Raw genomic sequence first — 19,780 nt, forward strand, 5'->3', positions numbered from 1 at the left:
CCCTTGATCCTTGGGTCTCTGCAGAGATCTAATACTTAGTTTGGGCCTTGCTGAGCCCCATATAAGTGTCGCCATCATACCATGCATTTTCCTAAAAAATTCTTTGGGGATTTTAATGGATGAACGTTCCAATAAGTACAAACATTTTGGAAGGATAATCATTTTGATTAGGTTAATTCTTCCTGCCACAGACAACGGAAGTTGGGACCAGTTTTCAAGTGAGACCTCTTTTCTCAAGGTTAAACAAACCCAACTTTTCCAAACTCTTATCATATAAGAGGCCTCCCATCCCTTGTAATTATCTAGTTGCCGCTTTTGAACTGACCAACTTCTGAATATCCTTTTTAAAATGTGGAGCCCAAAACTGGATCCCATATTCTAGATGTGGCTTCACCAGTGATTTATAAAGGGGTAACAGTACATCAGGATCAAAAGATTTTCTCTTTTTACACATTCTAAAATCTTGTTTGCTTTTGTGGCTGCTGCTTGACATTGAGTACTGCTGCTCAGCTTACTTGTAACCAGAATACCCAAGTCCTTCTCCTGTTTTATAGTCCCGAGTATACTCCCATTTAAAGTATATGCAGCAATTGGATTACTCCGCCCAAAGTGCTTTACTCTACATTTATCTACATTAAACCTCATCTGCCAAGTGTTTGCCCATTCAGTCATCTTATCCAGATCGTTTTGTAACATCATAATATCAAGATCAGATTTTAATATCCTATACAGTTTGGTGTCGTCAGCAAAAACTGACTTCACTTTCAATCCCATCCACATGATCATTATTAAAGAGGTGAAAAAGAATTGGTCCTAGCACAGATCCTTGCTGCACCCCACTGCCGACTCTATCACATTTAGAGAACGTACCATTTATGACGACTCTGTTTCCTGTCATTTAGCCAATTCCTTACCCATCTGCATATAGTCCTTGCTTCGATAGCTTCAGTATAAGGCTGCTATGTGGTACAGTATTAAATGCCTTTGTAAAGTCCAGATAAATCACATCAGCCGCATTACCAAAATCCAGATTTGCACTTACCTCCTCATAGAACCCCAACATGTAGGTTAGACATAATCAGCATGGATTCATGAAAAATAAGTTATCATTTATTATATTATTCTCTGTGATATATCTCTGCAGGTCATCTCTTATGATGCCCTCAAAAACTTTGCACACTACTGATGTCAGACTTACCGGACGGTAGTTACCTGGATCCACCTTCTTACCTTTCTTAAATATCGGTACCACATCAATTACGCAAAACTCACCACGAGAGGCGCGCACAGCCCCAGCCATCACACACAGTAGAGTACAGTTCAATAGAAAGCATAGGTAGGTTTGAAAGATCAGTGGGGGGTGGGTCCCAGGAACCGGACCGCCACTAATCTGCTTGCAATTAAAAGGGCACGCAAATATAAAAAGCGTTATAAAGGTTTAGTTACACTTTAAACATGATCTGTGCCTTTCTGGCCTCCATCTAGTGTAACAGCTTGCAGGGATCAGGCGGCAGATGAAGACACAGATCACATCTCTTTTCTGTAACAAGGACAACCCCTATTAACATCACGTTCCCATGACAATATGAAGGCAGCGGAAAGCAGCTAACGCTTTCTTTTGCACTATAAACAGTAGTGGTGCGTGAAGTGATTGAATAGCAAGTGGTCCAATATAAGCCCCCAGTGCTGGACAAGGTCACTTACATATGTAATTCCGGTCACTCTATAAACCAATCAATATAGGATGAAAGATGACAAGCAAGGTTAAAATACTGCTCACCTTCATTCGCTTTTTCTTATCTTTTTGTCTCCTCTTAAAGCTCTCCTACAATGGAATAAAAAAAAATATGAATAAAAAGTACATATGTGAGGGAAAAAAAAAATATCACTCAAATCAGAATTTAAAACATACATCATCCTCTTTACGTTTCTTGAAAATACTATCTTCAACTTCCCCAACAGCCAACATGATCATCTGCACTCTCTCCAAGTTCACAAACCCACTCTCAGTAAGGTAGCCCTGTAAGCAAAGGTAGAAAAGGCAGTTAATGCTTGCAAGTACAGACCTGGCCGTCATCCATTTAGTTCTGGAGAGTGCACTGACATTTATCTATTATTCTCAGGATAGGTCATAAATGTCTGATCGCTGGGACCCTGATGGTCACTGGGATTTTAGTAAAATCAGCAGCACTTGCAGACATTGAAGATCTGGATGTGACACTTGCTCGATAAGTTCACATCTGAATTTATTTGCGCAGCTGCTTAGAAAACCCTGAGATATCTGTTCATCTGATTTGCGTATCTTATTCAACTGAAAGTCTGTAAAAAAATAAACAGATCGCACTGGGACGCCATCCGAATACTGTTCGATTTCTACTATACAAAGTGTTATCCAGGCTTGAGGTTCAAGTCTGCAGTCACTTTATGTGACTGCAGACTTGTGAATCCTCACAGCACGCAGTGTGCGCGCTGTCAGGATTCTCAGGTGTCGGAATGGCAGTGGGCAGGAGCGTGATCACAAGTATACTATTTGTATGCATGTGGTCATATGCCGGCTAGACATGTCTAGTCGGAATGTGGCTGGAAGTATGCAAATCGCATACCTGCAGTCACTTGATGGCACCGGAGAATTCTGACAGCGCTGCGCACTGAGTATTTTCAAGTCTACAATCACACAGTAACCGCAGACTTGAACACCAAGCCTGGACAACCCCTTTAATGGTTAGAAGCTGGGAAATAGTAAATATAAAGGATACTTTTTGTTTTGCATACAAGAAAAACAGGTACTGGTAAAATTGGAAACGGAGGAAAAATGGATCCAGTAAGTACACTGATGGGAAAAAAAGGCAATTTTTTCCTCTTTTTTTTTTTAATAAAAAACATGACATCTGAGTGAAGCCTTAAACACAAATACAGTTCCATAACTACCATGATCTAAAAAGTTTGTTTAGAAGCCTACTTTAGCCATATGGAAAGAACAACCCAATATCTCAAGCATGCATGGGACAAAAATTAAACAAATACTCACCCCTGTTTTCTGTACAACATCCTTGTAAATTTTCACTAGTCTGTCAATTGCACCTTCCCTAAGTAAAAGAAAAAAATCATACCAATTAACTAAATTTATAACATTAAATGTAAATTTTATTACATCAACCTCTTAAAGATTCACCTGATCTCTAGGGACGGCAGATGTGGCAAGAAGTCATTGCCAACAAAAAAGCACATGAACACCCAATCGTCGACACTTCTCTCAAAGTCATATTGGAAAGGCAAGTTTGACATGACCAGTTCTCTTTCCAGATACTGAAAAACAGGTTACCACATTGCTATGTAATAAGTACTGCTAATTACAATATAAACTCACTTTTCTAAAAAAAAATAAAAAAATTAGCCAACTACATTATATAAACTAAAGTCTAAATGAAAATTATTAACCCTCAAGGTACATACCTCACGTAACACACTGAGACGGATGAAGATAAACTCCTGCTCACAGCCAGGGGGACGATCGGCAAACTCATCATGCTAGAGAGGGGTAGAAAAAAACAATTATTTTAGGTTCCAGTAAGAAATGTAAGATTGCGGTATAAGGCCTTACCTCTCCTTTTTTCTCACGGGCTATTCCTTGGCACTCTTTTATCTCATGCCCAAACTGACCACATAACGCACATGGTTTTGGTTGGTTCGGCTTAAACTCTTCTCTGATGATGGTAAAGTTTGGTTCATGAGTAGCCAGTCCAAGCATGATAAGATCAGCTAAAAATAAAAAAAAAATAGAGGCAGAGTTTTTTTTTCTCGAAGTCATATAACACCCAAGTTTTTATTTTGTGCTTTTGACTATACTGCCAATATAAAGGCAAAGAGGGGCATACGGATGGCACTTTAAAGGGACCGCATCAACTATATTTTTACCATTTAAAATCTGATTATTTTTTTTAAATCTGTTTTTATTTTCTGACTATTGATATTTTTTTTTGCTTTATGGATATAATCATGTGGGCAGCCATCTTGTCTGAGCTACTGTTAAAAAAGTTATTCCAGTTAAGAAAATATTTGCCTGCCGGCTCAGTTTGTTGTTAAAAAACAAACTGAGCTTTAGGCAATGTGCAGACTGCGTTTCTGATGCATTTTTTCCACGCGGAAATGCACCATAAACGCCAGGTAATCCGTCTGCCAGCTAATGCAATGACAATCCTAATGTGCTGTGCACATGAACAGGAATTTTCCACTCAGGATTGTCATTGCGTTTAAATCAGCAGCATGTCCATTCTTTGTACGTTTTTGCAGTGTTTCCCGCTCACTGAGGTCAACTGAACCGCAGCAAACCCGCAGGTATAAATATATCTGTGGACTTGCTGTGGATGTTTGCTGCGTATTTGACGGACTCAGCTCAAGGAGTGAAATACGCAGCAAAAACGCACAAAAGAATGGTACTCGGGCCAGGGAAGAAGACTACTCCTCCCACGCAACACTGATGCAGTAAATGAGGTCACCGGAGCTCTCAGCTGATATTCAGCTGATGAACTCAACCAGCATCGCAGCGATGTAAACTGACAGGAGTGATTACACATCATGAAATCAGTGATTGATGTGGCTGCTGCAGAAGTGACCCGGATCGCTGTGGAACACTGGGATTACGTCATGACGGCGGACAGGTGAGGGATATGGTTGTTTTTGATTTATTACAGGAGATTGATTGCGAAAAATAAATAAGTTATTAAAACCATGTGTCATTTTATTTCAATAAAAGACTTTATTTTGGCTGTGTCTTTACTGAAAAACCGCTGAAAACCTTACTACGGGGTTAGTAATGGGAGCGTCTTCTAGATGCCTCCCCATTATTAACCTGGGCTTCATGTCAATCGCCGATACAAGGATGACATGAACCCCAAACTTATTACCCCACTCGCCACTGCTACACGGCAGTGGGAAGAGCGAGGCTAAGCGCCAGATTTGGAGCATCTTATGGATGCTGATATTAATCACGAAGGGGGGGCCAGGATCCATGGCCCCTTCCCTGGCTATTAATATTATCCCGCAGCTGTCTGTTTAGCCTTTGCTCATTAGATTTTATAGGGAAACCCTACGTCAATTTTTTTCTGGGGTCCCCCTGTAATCTAACCAGTAAAGGCAAAGTAAACGGTGGACTGTTATTAATGGCCAGGGAACATTTTTGGCTAATGGCCCCTTCCCTGGCTACTAATATCAGCTCCTAGCGCTCGGCTTTCCCTCTGCTGGTTATGAAAATGATTCGGGAGCAGACGCGGCAAAAAGGACAGCAGCAAAAAAAACAGCGTGGAAAAAAAAAAACGTGCATTTTTTCTACAGTGTCTTTCTTGCAAAGAGATGCAGAAACTTTATGTAATTTTCTACATTTAAATCCTGAACGTGCACACATAGCCTTACTCACCCTTCTTCTCTGCTGCTGCAATGGTCTCTGACTGCAGAGGTGACACAAAATCTGGATATCGCTGCAGCCAAAGTCACTGAGTTCAGCAGCTCATGCCCTCTACATTGGCAGACCCATTAATCTCAACGATAGGCTACGTGATGACACCGCTGCAGCTCATACACAATCATCAGAGTAGCTGCAGCCAATCATGGAGTTCAGTGGCTCTATTGATGTAGATGGCATAAGCTTCTGAGCTTAGCGATTGGCCACAGAGATAGACGTCGTGTTGCCACTGCAGTCAAACAACAGAGAGCGGGGCAGAAGCAGAGACTGCGCTGGACCTGAGCAGAGAAAGTAAAGATCAAGGTTTTTTTTTTTTAAAAAAAAATTTCTATGTACAAGAAATTAACTGCATGAAAAACAGTTCTGAAAAGGGTCAATACCTTTAGAGCGCACCTGTCAGCAGGAATGTGCTCAGTAAACTATATACACTGTCAGGTGGGTGACATTACACGATTAAAATTATACCTTGGTTGATGAAATCCGTCAAGTGGTTCTTGTGTAATCTTTACTTTCAGTTTGGAGAAAATTGTATGATTGTGCTTTCAGGGTGGCCTGTGGGGGGCGCTCTATCTGGTGCTCTGCTTATATATTCATCTGTATGCTCTTGACAGCTCACTGATCGTTCACTGACCTGCATCCAATTTTACATAATGCATCTAGTAGTGCGGGGCTAGGTAAAATAGGAGGCAGGTCAGTGAAGGAAGAGTGAGCTGTCATAAAAGCATACAGATGAATATATAAGCAGAGCAACAGATAGAGCGCCCCCCACAGGCCACCCAGAAGCACAAGTATATCATTATCTTCAAACTGAAAGTAAAGATTACATAAGAACCACATGAGGGATTTCAGCCAAGGTATCATTTTAATCAGTGTAATGTCGCCCACCTGTCAGTGTATGTAGTTTACTGAGCACAATCCTGCTGACAGGTGCGCTTTAATATTTAGATATATACTATATACCAGCTGCATGGATCATGGGAAACATGAGATGTTAAATGACTTCTATACTAAAAGCATTCTGAACTAGATTATTGGTAGCCAATCCTAAGGAGTCCCCATGGGATGTCCCCATGTTCAAAAGCAGACTACTGAGAAATACCCAACTCCTCCTCAAACGTCTTATTAAGGTGAAGGATAATAAGTTACTATTTAGCCTGATAACAGACACATCCTTGAAATCCTTTAAGGTAAACCTTAATCTATTTACTGTTAATCAGCTAAAACTGCCCCATTTATTCTAGACCTGTGTTGTTTTGCACAGATTTAGAAGACACTCCATCAATGCATCTCAGAAGCCGACCTATAAACTGCATGGAAAGAATAAATTAATAAAAAAACAAGCAAAAACTGCACAATGGAATCGCGTTAATCTCCACATTATACGGAGAGGCACAATCTAGAGCTTACCGTCAGCACCGCATAAGCAGTGATGAGTGTTCGGGTCATGATGGGGCTGAGCTGTTCAAAAAGAAGAGAAAATAAAGTTGGTTATCTAGAAAGACATCACACCAATAAGTGATTTAACAATTCAGCAAAATATACCTCTTTGTCGTCTGATGTAATCCATAATTTTATGTTCACCCTCTCCGGGTGCACTTGCATCGGATAAAATGACCTGCAAAGAAAAAACATAGAAAACTGTAGCAGACAAACAAGTGGGAAGAGTATCCAAGATTAAGTGGGAATCAGTCTTAAAAATTATATACAATATATTGTAAGACAGTGATAAGACAAGTGGTCGTGGACTGCTATATGTCCCCACAATTCCTCATTCTTACCAGGCTGCGGGAAAATTACATCTCATCCAAGGAAAGTTTGTCGAAAAATTAGGAACTTTAATATCACTAGCAAAGTATAGCTTGGGAAGGGTTTAGGTAACTTCTGTTTTCAGGCCTGGATTCTTATTGAATGATGGGCAGTTTTGTTAGGAGAGCCTGTATTCTTTCCAGCCTGGTTTTCTCTATAGCACCAAGGCAGTCCCAGTGTTGGGCCGATTCATCGAGGTGTTTAGAAAGGAGTGCGGTGCGAACACCACAGGATGCATTCACAACCCCACTGTAAAACAGACAATTCTTCTAAAAATGGACTTGTGATTCCGATCAATGAAACTACGAGAGTGTCCTGTTTTGCAGATCAGATTCCACTATTAATGTCTACGGCGATTCATTAAAGAAACGAAAGATCCTCTCCATTTCCCAATACCTACTCACTTATCCTTCCCCCCTGTCTATTTTAAGTCTTTTATGTCCTACCTCCTTTTCAGATGGTTAGAAATGTGATTATCATAATTTACTGCACATCTACTACATATCTGGTTTAATCAGTTTTAATTATAATCTGTTCATGTATATACTTTTTTATTTTTACTTTTTTCAAGTCTATATTTTGTGCAACATGAAAATCTTTCCATAAAAATTACAATTAACAAAAAACGAAAGATAGAAAAAACATTTTTTACTTTAGTTTTTCATTTAAGTTTCATCCTTTGCTAAGAGTCAATGAATTAAGGAAAATAGTAGTATAACTTAGTTAAAAAAAAAAAAAAAAGGTGCGGAAAAGTAAGAAAGGAAAACGGATGAGTCATGGAAGAAAAACTGTCTTTTTTTACAAGGAAGTAAAAATGGAGAACAATGTGAATGTAGTTTTAGTTGTGCCTGGATATAAAGGCTTTCCATTTTAAGGGGTTGTCTCATGTTCCTATCTTCAGGAGCGCAGTGCTCCCCTGACTTACTTCTTCCAAGGGAGCTAAAGATGGACAGTTTGGGCCAGCGACATGGTTGCACCTCCGTGATGTTGCTACCAGAGCCCGCTTTGCCTCTGCAGCATTGGAGAAGTCCCCTGACGAAGCGTGGGTGAAACGTGCGTAGGGGCTAAGCCGACCACTCTACACATATCCTGCCTGAAACATCACTTGATGCAAGTACTACTTTCTTACCTGTTAAGGCGCTTTTCCTCTTTAGTAGTGCAGGGATAGAACCTTAGGATATATTTGGGATATTGCTTATCTATACATCTTTTTTATCATCATTTTTAACCCCTTAACAACATTAGACGTACTAATAAGCGTCTGTGCCCTGGGACTTAAGAGCCAGACCCGTATTAGTACGTCATCGCGATCGCGCGCGCACACAGGCTGTGCGGGCGCAATCGCCGCCGGGTGTCAGCTGATTGTCACAGCTGACACCCGGTACTATGTGCAGGGAGCGGTCCCGCACCGCTCCCCGCACATTAACCCCCGCAATGCTGCGATCGAAGTCGATCGCAGCATTGCGGTGGCAAGGGGAGGTGATCGCAGATACTCACCTCCTCTTCCGGCCTCCAGCGCTGTCTGCCGTGGCTTCCAGGATGTTGCCATGACGACCCGATGTCGTCATGACAACATTCGGGTCACCAGACAGCAGGAAGATTTTTTGGACATGCGCAGTGCATCTCCAAACTATCTTCTCCCTGTCCAGCGCAGGGATGGTGCTGCATTCCTGTGCCATGCAGGCGATAAGAGAAAAAAGAGTGAAAGTCCCAGAGTGGGACAAAGTAAAAAAGTATAAAAACTGTCAGAAAGAGAAAAAAAAAAAAAAAAATAATCCACCAAAAATAAAAATATAATGTACCCATCAATAAATATAATTATAAAAAAAAAACAAAAAAAAAAAATGAAAGTACACATATTTGGTATCGCCGCGTCCGGAACAACCTGGCCTATAAAACTGTCCCACTAGTTAACCCCTTCAGTGAACATGGTAAAAAATAAAAAACGAAGCAAAAAACAATGCTTTATCATCATACCGCCAAACAAAAAATGGAATAACATGTGATCAAAAAGACGAATATAAATAAAAATGGTACCGCTGAAAACGTCATCTCGTCCCGCAAAAAACAAGCCACAATACAGCTTCATCAGCCGAAAAATAAAAAAGTTATAGCTCTCAGAATAAAGCTATGCTAAAAAATAAAAGAAATTTTATAGAAAAAATTATTATGTAAAAGTGCAAAACATAGAAAAACGATATAAATGTGGTACTGCTGTAAACGTACTGACCCGAAGAATAAAGCTGCCTTATCAATTTTACCACACGTGGAACAGAATAAAAAAAAAACAAAAAAAGCAATTCCTGAATTGCTGTTTTTTGTTTATTCTGCCTCCCAAAAATCGGAATAGAAAGCGATAAAAAAATGTCACGTGCCTGAAAATGGCACCAATAACCACGTCAACTCATCCCGCAAAAAAACAAGCCATCACATAACTGTCTGCCAAAATCTGGAAAAATTATAGCTCTCAAAATATGGCGATGCAAAAACTAGATTTTACAAAAAATGCGTCTTTTAGTGTGTGACAGCTGTCAGTCATAAAAACCCCATATGATTCCGGTATCGCTGTAGTCTCACCGACCCGACGAATAAGGTCGTCTAATCACTTATACCGCACGAGGAACGGCGTAAAAAATAAACTCTCGGGTTAGGGTTGGGCTAGGGTTAGGGCTGGGTTTGGGATTTTTTTCAAAAGTAAGAAAAAAAGATGACGATATGGCGACTAGTGTTGAGCGCAAGTGCTCGCTACTTGAGTTTGCATCGGGTGCTCGGGTATGCATTGAGTATCGTGGGTATTTGAGTGACATGCTCGAGTCTCCACCCCATATGCTTCATGGCAAAAAAAAATTTGCGGGGATTGCCTGCCATGCACGAGCGATCCCCGCATGTTTTTTTTTGGGTGTCTAATAACCGTGAAACATGCGGGGCAGGGACTCGAGCATGCCACTCGAGCACACGCTGTACATGGTGCATACCTGAGTACCCGATGCAAACTCAAGTAGCGAGCACTTGCGCTCAAGTCTAATGACAACTTATTCAATATGATGACCTAATGTTATCAAATTCTGTGTCGTACCTCTGGGTTCAAAATGTTCACTATACCCCTTAATAAAATCCTTGAGGGGTATAGTTTCCAAAATGGGGTCACTTGTGGGGGAGCTCCACTGTTTAGGCACATCAGGGGCTCTCCAAACGCGACATGGTGTCCGCTAACAAATTGAATGGAAAATCGGCTCAAATTGTTAGCGGACGCCATGTTGCGTTTGGAGAGCCCCTGCGTGCCTAAACATTGGAGCTCCCCCACAAGTGACCCCATTTTGGAAACTAGACCCCCCCCAAGGCACCTATCTAGATGCATAGTGAGCACTTGGAACCCCCAGGTGCTTCACAAATTGATTCGTAAAAATGAAAAAGTGAAAAAAAAAACACTTTCATTTTTACGAATCAATTTGTGAAGCACCTGGGGGTTCCAAGTGCTTACTATGCATCTAGATAGGTGCCTTGGGGGGGGGGGGGGTCTAGTTTCCAAAATGGGGTCACTTGTGGGGGAGCGCCAATGTTTAGACACACAGGGGCTCTCCAAACGCAACATGGCGTCTGCTAATTATTCAAGCAAATTTTACAATCAAAAAGTCAAATGGCGCTCCTTCCCTTCCGAGCCCTGCCGTGCGCCCAAACAGTGGTTTTTCCCCACATATGGGGTATCTGCGTGCCCAGGGGAAATTGCACAACAAATTTTGGGGTCCATTTTTTCTTGTTACTCCTGCGAAAATAAAAAAAATTGGGTCTAAAGTAACATTTTTGTGAAAAAAGTTAAATGTTGATTTTTTTCTTCCACATTCCAAAAATTCCTGTGAAGCACCTGAAGGGTTAATAAAGTTCTTGAATGTGGTTTTGAGCACCTTGAGGGGTGCAGTTTTTAGAATGGTGTCACTTTTGGGTATTTTCTGTCATAAAGACCTCAAAGTGACTTCAAATGTGATGTGGTCCCTAAAAAAATGGTTTTGTAAATTTTGTTGGAAAAATGAGAAATCGCTTGTCAACTTTTAACCCTTATAGCTCCCTAACAAAAAAAAATTTTGGTTCCAAAATTGTGCTGATGTAAAGTAGACATGTGGGAAATGTTATTTATTAAGTAATTTGTGTGACATATCTCTCTGATTTAAGGGCATGAAAATTCAAATTTTGAAAATTGCTAAATTTTCGCCAAATTTCCGTTTTTTTCACAAATAAACGCAAGTGATATCGAAGAAATTTTTACCAAAATCATGAAGTACAATATGTCATGAAAAAAAACAATCTCAGAATCAGGGGGATCTGTTGAAGCGTTCCAGAGTAATTACCTCATAAAGGGACAGTGGTCAGAATTGTAAAAATTGGCCTGGTCATTAACGCGCAAACCACCCTTGGGAGTTAAAGAGTGTTTTTAGTGGTCTATGGTTGTTCTGCATTTTTTTCATGTTGTTTTTTTTAATTTGATTACCTATTTAAATAAAGTTATACCTTTTAAGAGATTTTATGGCATCCCGTTTTTTGTTGGCATTAGTATGTTAGTAAGTGCCTCTCTATACAATGTATCAGATATAAGCTCGGTATTTGTATATACTAAGCACTGGAGAAGTGCAGGGATACTGAGGCTGGCCTGATAGCTGGATCCGACCAGCTTCACAGCAGAGCTTACAAGCAGCATAAAAAACAGTTTGTAAGTGAGCTCCTTGGCTAGACTTGCCACCTCTAACCTAGGCAACAAGCTGTGCACTACAGAATTAAAAATCCCTCTGTTCTGGAGAACTGAGAGGATATTTGATAAGAGGTAAAAAGTAAAGTTGCTTGTTTTTACAAGAATTTTGCAACTTTACCTATAAAAAAGATGGGACAGCTCCTTTCTTTTGTAGACCCCAAAAAACTGCAATGATCCATATTCCCATTACAAATCTTCAGTATATCTCTCCATATAGGGAAGATGCGCAGAAAATTCAATGTATTACAGTACGAGTGTTTTCTATAAAATTGTATAAAATGTCATCCACAAGTTGCAGAGAAAATCTATAGCTTAAATTGAGCAATTCTAAAGTAAAGTCTTCACAATTTGAAGCAAATTTTGCCAAAGCAAAAACGTCCAATATGAATGTACCCAAAGTGGTTAAAAAATTACTAATTTTTATTTTATTTAGCTAAACCAAACCAGCTGTTCCCTCCTGAAACCCCAGAAACCAGCCGCTCTTGTCCAGAGAAGCAGATGCTTGTAAGGGAGATGATCACCCCAAACTCGCAGAGGTAAGCAAATTACATGGTCTGCTGCATCCTTCTCGAGTATTAAAAGGGACGCTTTACCAAACATAATGAATTTACACACAGAATACATTTTTTTTTCATTGGCAAAATCATGAAAAACCTGTCGAACATATCTATAAGCATTTTCCCATAAAGCTCCAATAATCACATAATGCTCCAAGTTTTAAACATAAAAACAAACAAGCAAAAACAAAACAAAAAAAAAAGACAAAACCCCACAAAAAACAGAATCCAAATTGACTTACAGTAAGGTTTTTCCAGCCGGGGTCATTATTTAAACGATCTGCAATATAGTAACGAAGACACTTTGCCAAGTTGTCCATAAACTCTGTACCCTATAATAAGAAAAAGCATCTATGTTACTAACATAACAACACAGTACATATCTTAATGTCTTCTGTAATACTTACAGGAGTGATACAGTTACTGTCAAACCGCTCTTTCACCTCTTCGGGAGGCAAGTAGCCACCTGAAAAAAAAGAAAGCGTGTAAAGTGTATAAGCGATGTATCTCTACAAAAAAAATGAAAACGTAAAAATGTAATCGTGTAGCAGACTTTATGCAATCTGTAAAAAAACAGATCAAAACGGTTTTGTGCACAAACGTATGATAAACTCATACCCATTTGATAGAAGTTTTTTTCCATTAAATTTGATGTAAATACAAACATATGTTTACATAAGTTTTCTAATAGTACAATCGGATACACCAAGTACACAACAAAAAAGTGGTGTAAACAGGCCTTACACCAAGTGGTCATCAGCGGTGTTTTCCGTCACACTATGACTACACCAGTATTAAAGCATTTAATTCCAAACCCTTCATGGTTGTGGTCACTGTACGAGGCCCACTCAGCTAATGTGCTCAGTGTAATGAATACTTGTACTCCCCATAAATTAACAATTCTGGATAACCTTCCATTTTTGTCATTATTCCAGGAAATGTATGAAAAAAACTGAAAATTGCATTTTATTCCCCATATTAACATTGCCTGCCATGTCTGACTGTTCAGTGCACGCAGACATTGATTGGTGTCAGGGTGTATAGGCACACTTCCTAATGCCAATGGGAACGATATCATCTAGTTAATTTTTTGATAGAGTATATAATACTTCTAAAAAGAATAAGATATAGAGAACAATGCAGAATTCTAAGAAAAGATGTTCAGGAATTATTATTTCATGGGGGATACAAGTATTCGTTACAGTACACACATCAGTAGCCAAGAGATCCTCTTTAGAAGTCATGGAAGTTTCAGGCTGGGTTAACACGAGCGTATTTCATTCGGTATTGAGACTGCAATGCCCAGACTGTCTGAAGTCTTCCGACCTGAACTTACAGCTTTATGTGTGTCTATAAGGCAACTAATTTGGGTAGGGAGACCCGCAGTCAGTCTGGGCACTGAGGTCTGAATACCGGCCATGAAATACACTTGTGACACCCAGCTTTACTACGGCAGGGAAGCACATGAGCCGTGACCGGTGTCCCGTACAAACATACCTTTAGAGATCACTTCTTCTCGGATGCGGCTTTTCTCCTCTGACAATTCCACACCTTCTTTGGAAGCCCTAAAACGTCTAGAGCGCTGCTGGTTCATCTTCGCTCGCGGTGCCTAGTATATCAAAAATAAAATATACCTACTAAATACTGCACATATAGATCGCTCCAGTATAAGGGCGCAGGGAAGGGGAATTCCTTGGAAACAGATGCAGAGATAATAGAAGTTTTATCCAGTCTATAATCTCAACTAATGTCCTAACACAAATCTTGCAGCACTGAACTACCACACCATGTGACCCTGGTGCGCCAGGAAATGAAGTCTACAAAGTCTAGCAATGAGTGGGCACGGATTCCAGCTACAAACGTACGACCGGTTTTGATTGAACACCATTTTGCCAAGCCATGCTGACTTACTGAGAAAAGTGCAGAAGTCAGCACAAAGTATATAAAATATACCACTTCACCGAATTTTGGGACTTAGATGGGAAACTGGTGTGGAGGGAATGAGAAAATTCCTCCCTATCTTTTTGCTGGATTTTTTTCTGGGGTTCTCCCTTAAATAAAAATTACTAATGGACAGATACGTTAAAAAGGCCATGTACTTCTTTGCACAGATTTTTTTTTATTATTGTCTTCCAGAACACAACTTTTTAAATAGTCTTAAAAAAAAAGTTTCTACCGTTTTTCTGGTGCAGAACGTCAGTAATTTACCAGAATGCTTTTGTAAAATTGATACAAAATCCGTCAGAACCCCTGCTCAGTTCCGATGGCTCTCAGCCCAACCTCATCTGTGTTAGATCAGGTTCACACAGTCATACAAAAACTCAGGCCAGTCACGTGTCAGGTCTGCTGGTCTGGGGCGCACACGTCCACATAATACGCTCATCTGAACGACTCCTTAGAGACACCAACAGGAAGGGGGTGGCACACAGATCTCCATAATGTGGATAGGGGAGAAAGCATTTACAGACTCATGGAGGACAAAGAAAATTGGCTATAGAAAAAGACTAAAGTAGCTAAAGAGGAAATATGTGCAGTATTAGAGCTATGCTGATATACAAAAGCTAGGGAATACAGCAGCACTCTGGGTTCACACAAACCTCATATCCATTATATATCACTGGGGGAGACACTCCCATGAGAAAAATCTGAAACTTGGATCAGGCTGCAAACTGCGTATCAAGGGTCTGATAATGAATGAGGGAATGAAGAATCATTTTGTTCAAGTCAAAGGTGTCCACAGCCTTTAAGCACCTAGACGATAATCAGCCCAATTTTCGTGACCTCATTGCTTTCTCTAAAGATCTCTCCCCTTTAGGTATTCAGTTCTGCACAATGGGAAGACACTTACCACGCCATCTATAGCCATGTACAGTAACCTCCTTGGCCTCACTATATTAAACAATCTATCAATGTATTCGAAAATGGCCACCATCATCTCATCTTCATTTTTAGGTGCTGGTCTGCGATCAGACAAGAGAAATATATATTACAACCCCATTCTTCATGTCATAAAAAGCAAAGAAAAAAAAAAAAGATATTTACTTATCCTCAGGGTGAGTACAAGGATGAATGATGCCGTTCATATCCAAATACAAGTTGTCAAACTCCACCTCATTCGGGTTTGGCTTGCTGGTATCGATTGGTATCTTGATGCTATTGCATTCTTTAGGCTTGGGGGGCAAAAAAGGGAAAATTAATTGCTTACATAGCATTCAACATGGTGAGATTACCTATTGTTAATGATGGCTCCTGCGTTATCTATATACAGCGTATATATCACTGTACTCATGTCTGATGAGTGGTGACGACTGAAGAGCGATCTCTACAGAACATTAACCATCAACTTTTTTTCTCACATATAGGTGAAATGGAAAATAAAAGATCAAACAATCTAAAAGGTATTGTATCACCACCAAACTTCAAATTTAGCTATATATTTATATAGGGGAATTAGAAAAATAATACCATACATTTTAGTAGTGTAATTGCAGAAAAAAAATCAGTTAACCCATATTTCATTCATACAGCGAATCCCCCCCTAAAGTCAAATCCCTGTTCCTTTGCACTGACACTGGAAGAGCCCAGTGGCACACTCAGTGTCAGTGCAGGTGTGCACTCCGTGTGAATGCGGACAAGATCTAACCTTCATGTGTCTAGTAGCCCGGCGGCAGCACCTTTTGGTCACTGTCACAGCATCCTTCCCAATCAGAGAACTGCTCTCTCCTCTGACCTCCCGCCTGACAAAGTGACAGGATTGATGAACTTCTAGAGTAGCTGAAGGACCTTTGAAGTCATGTGATCAGTCACATAGCAGGAAGAAAAAAATGTGGTAATATATAAACTGTGGGCCCTACTCCTCAAAAGGTTTTACACTAGTATTCTGGTGTAAAAAGCTTTTAAAAGTCACAATTCTGGTGCAACTCGAATCTGCGCTAAAATTTTGCAACTTTTAATACCATCATGCCATTTTCACATAGCTCTGACAACCAACTGTGTGGGACAGAGGCGTGACAACCACCACTCAATTTAATGATGTGTGGCGGAGTTCATTATGCCACAAGTCCAGCAGGTAATGAAGTACAATTTGTAGCAAGGTGCAGAAATGTACACAACTCGTCCAACATTCCTAATTCATATAGAGCCATGCACTGACTCCAGCACAACTCGTCAAGACCGGCACAAACAACAAAAATCTAATCATGCAGGAGGTTAGACCATGGATCAGGGCTGTCTGTCATTATACATCTCATCACACACTGAGAAACCTAAGCTATAGTTAGGTTAGTATGTATGGTTAGTGTCATACAGGCAAAAGTACATGCCTTCAGTGAAAACTCTGATAACACCCTCCCCACTTGGCTTAACAAATGTCAACTCATTACGTGCCAAATACTTTAATTGCTAATATTTCTGCAATGTCAAATTAAAGGAAAAAATAATTATTCCGCTTTGCAGCCACTATTACATCGTGTGTCCAGTTAAACATGAAAAATTTCATAAAATGTTCTCTTCACACAAACACAAGCATTTATATTGTAGCTACAGACTACTTGCACATGATTATTTATTTAGAGGGGCGGTTTCATCTTGTAAAGTGGGCAATACTGGAAAGAATTTGCAGGCAACTTTACAATTTAGCTTACTAAAAAAAAAAAAAAAAGGTTCAGTTCTCAAGTTCTACAATTTACTTTTCACTGCCTGGGTTACCGGCCACCTCAACCTATCAGAGTTGTCGATCAGAGTTGTCCAGTCTCAATGGCAAAGAGAGCACTTGCAAGCTACGTTTTATAACTCCCAAGCATTTCTCTGCAGCCGGCTGGATTCCTGGATCAGTCTAGCTTTAATGCTTCTACACTTCAGCTATGCTGCAGAGACAAAGCTGCCTATGCATGCAGCATAGAGGAGAGAGTCTAGATCAGGCCAGCGAGGCGACCATGCAAATAGTCTGAACGGTTAAGGCCCCCTCACACTTCGCGACGCTGCAACGATCCCGACAACGATAAGACCTGTCAGGGATCGTTGCTGCGTCGCTATGTGGTCGCTGGTGAGCTGTCAAACAGGCAGGCTCACCAACGATCAGGGGAGCAGCGACATCGTGGAAAGAAACTTTCCACGATGTCCTGCTCCTGGTTACGAGCCTGCTGAAGCAGGAGCAGGCTGGTAACTATGGTAAACATCGGGTTACTAGTGGCACAAGCGCACCTAGTAACCCGTTGTTTATCATGGTTAACACTCTGCTACAGTGAGCAGGAGGTTACCGCTCACTTTAGCAGGCTCGTAACCATGATAAACAGCGGGTTACTAAGTGCGCGTGTGCCGCTAGTAACCCGATGTTTACCATAGTTACCAGCCTGATCGCTGCTCCCGCTGGTCACACGCAGCGATGTGTGCTGACCAGCGGGAGGGCAACGACCAAAAAATGGTCCAGGACACTTTGCAGCGATCAGCGACCTCACAGCAGGGGCCTGATCGTTGCAAAGTGTCACACATAGCGACATCGCTGGTGAGGTCGCTGTTGCGTCACCAAAACCGTGACACAGCAGCGATCTCGCTATGTGAGACGGGGGCTTTAACCATCAGGAGTGCAACACTCCTCAGCAAGCAAGAAGCCTAGCGACAGAGGAACAGTAGGCTCATTTAGGGGGGGGGGGAACTGTCAGGAACTTTAGATTCACCAAACAAATTCATTGACCGCAAAACCCATTAAGGAAAAGTTTAGACTAAGGCCCGTTAAGGTAAGAAATATGTTACCTGTGCATGCAATGCGCCTTTCCTGCTGCCAATGTCTGTATTATCATGTGTGTGATGACCTATTTTGGATGTTTTAAAAAGGATTTAATACTCTGGCTTACATGCTGGATCGATACTGTTCGTGAAGTAACCAGCCGTGCACCTGGCAGGTGAGCTGATTGAACTTTTGTTTCCTCATTTTGATATACCTTACTTGCTGGAAATTGATATGCCATTGCTTTTTATGTAAATGAGGTTAGAGGGACATTGAAGACAGGCCAGTTCCTATTTAGAGCACCTATCCTCTGCCTAGCGCCACCTCCTTGGGCCTGATAGCATGTTCAGCGCTGTCAAGAAGCTGTATCAATCAAGCCCTTGTACATGTGGAATCATGTAGAGAACAGTGCTATTACGAAGAATCGGCCCGCATTCAGTGCCATTATTTTCTCAACCATGTGAGATATGTATGAACTTGCATTTTTACTACAGTATCTACCTCATTTGGAGACCATAAAACTTCTGACAAGTTCTTAATCACACAAAAACCTTAGTTAAAGTCTATGTTAGGGATATACACAGTACTGGGAGACAGCTTAGGGATTTCAATTGTAGGTCCACCATTGGGGTGTTTTTTTAATCTATACTTCAACAGTCTTCGAAGAAAAATCTGCCAAACTGACACTGTGCAACGAACACACCGTCACGATTTTCCAGAAATCCCAGTTGTGGGTGGGTAGTCAAGTGACAGCATGTATGTAATTTGCAGTCCCATGCCTACTAGTTTCATCCTACTTCTCTCCATAGAAGAGAACTGAGAAGAGCGCCCCAGTCTAGTCAGCATGTGATTTCAATTATGCAGATCGAATACATGTAGTCACGAGACCACCCACTGGCACGGAGAATAAAGCGGAACTGTGATGATATACAAACGCACACTGGTGTGATTTTGTACAGTTTAAGAAAAACATTTTGGTGCGTTTTTTTTTTACTCATAATATGAGTTGTAGCAATAGGGTACAATTTTTTTTGCAGGTTTTCACTGCAAAAACCTTGTAAAAAAAAAAAAAAAAAAAACCTACAAAAATCACATGGTCTTCTTTAAAGGGAACCTGTCATGTCATTTGTAGTATCTAAACTGCCTCCATTGCATTCTTAGGGATGCAATGTGCATCACTAACACGCTTTTTCCATTAAAATCGGCATAAATATAGTGTCTAAACCACTTCATATATCTATATTCTACCTGCCGCTGAAGCCGCACGCAGTGAAGCTGAGAACTACACAGCTTCATTGCACACGCGAGGGGAGCCGCTCGTCACAGCGCATGCGCGGCTCCAAGACATACAAGCGAAGGGCGGCTGGCGATGACGAACACTGCGCAAGCACCGGCGGATACTTACGTCAGCGCAAGCCGGGAGCACTGAGAATTCAAATACGCGGGCGGCGCCAACCATGACCAAATGCAAGGAATCACAGCCCTATGACTAA

The 19,780-nt window shown here is 40.8% G+C and overlaps 1 protein-coding gene across 1 annotated transcript in view; it reads right to left on the reverse strand.

Annotated features, from left to right (window-relative positions):
* The window catches only part of XRN2 (5'-3' exoribonuclease 2), an 83,879-nt gene that overhangs the window by 42,662 nt on the left and 21,437 nt on the right, over nucleotides 1-19,780 (reverse strand). Inside the window, exons 2-14 of the mRNA XM_073672450.1 lie at nucleotides 15,605-15,732; nucleotides 15,411-15,522; nucleotides 14,060-14,171; nucleotides 12,970-13,028; nucleotides 12,805-12,894; nucleotides 7,001-7,073; nucleotides 6,866-6,916; nucleotides 3,602-3,759; nucleotides 3,454-3,528; nucleotides 3,173-3,306; nucleotides 3,029-3,086; nucleotides 1,913-2,020; nucleotides 1,781-1,825 (exon numbers count right to left, since the gene is read on the reverse strand). Coding sequence (XP_073528551.1) covers nucleotides 1,781-1,825; nucleotides 1,913-2,020; nucleotides 3,029-3,086; nucleotides 3,173-3,306; nucleotides 3,454-3,528; nucleotides 3,602-3,759; nucleotides 6,866-6,916; nucleotides 7,001-7,073; nucleotides 12,805-12,894; nucleotides 12,970-13,028; nucleotides 14,060-14,171; nucleotides 15,411-15,522; nucleotides 15,605-15,732 — 1,203 coding nt within the window. The remainder of the gene's footprint in view (nucleotides 1-1,780; nucleotides 1,826-1,912; nucleotides 2,021-3,028; nucleotides 3,087-3,172; nucleotides 3,307-3,453; nucleotides 3,529-3,601; nucleotides 3,760-6,865; nucleotides 6,917-7,000; nucleotides 7,074-12,804; nucleotides 12,895-12,969; nucleotides 13,029-14,059; nucleotides 14,172-15,410; nucleotides 15,523-15,604; nucleotides 15,733-19,780) is intronic.

This window comes from Phyllobates terribilis, unplaced genomic scaffold, assembly GCF_046119375.1.
Source record: "Phyllobates terribilis strain yellow unplaced genomic scaffold, ASM4611937v1 Scaffold_3__8_contigs__length_932513732, whole genome shotgun sequence".
Classification (NCBI taxonomy): domain Eukaryota; kingdom Metazoa; phylum Chordata; class Amphibia; order Anura; family Dendrobatidae; genus Phyllobates; species Phyllobates terribilis.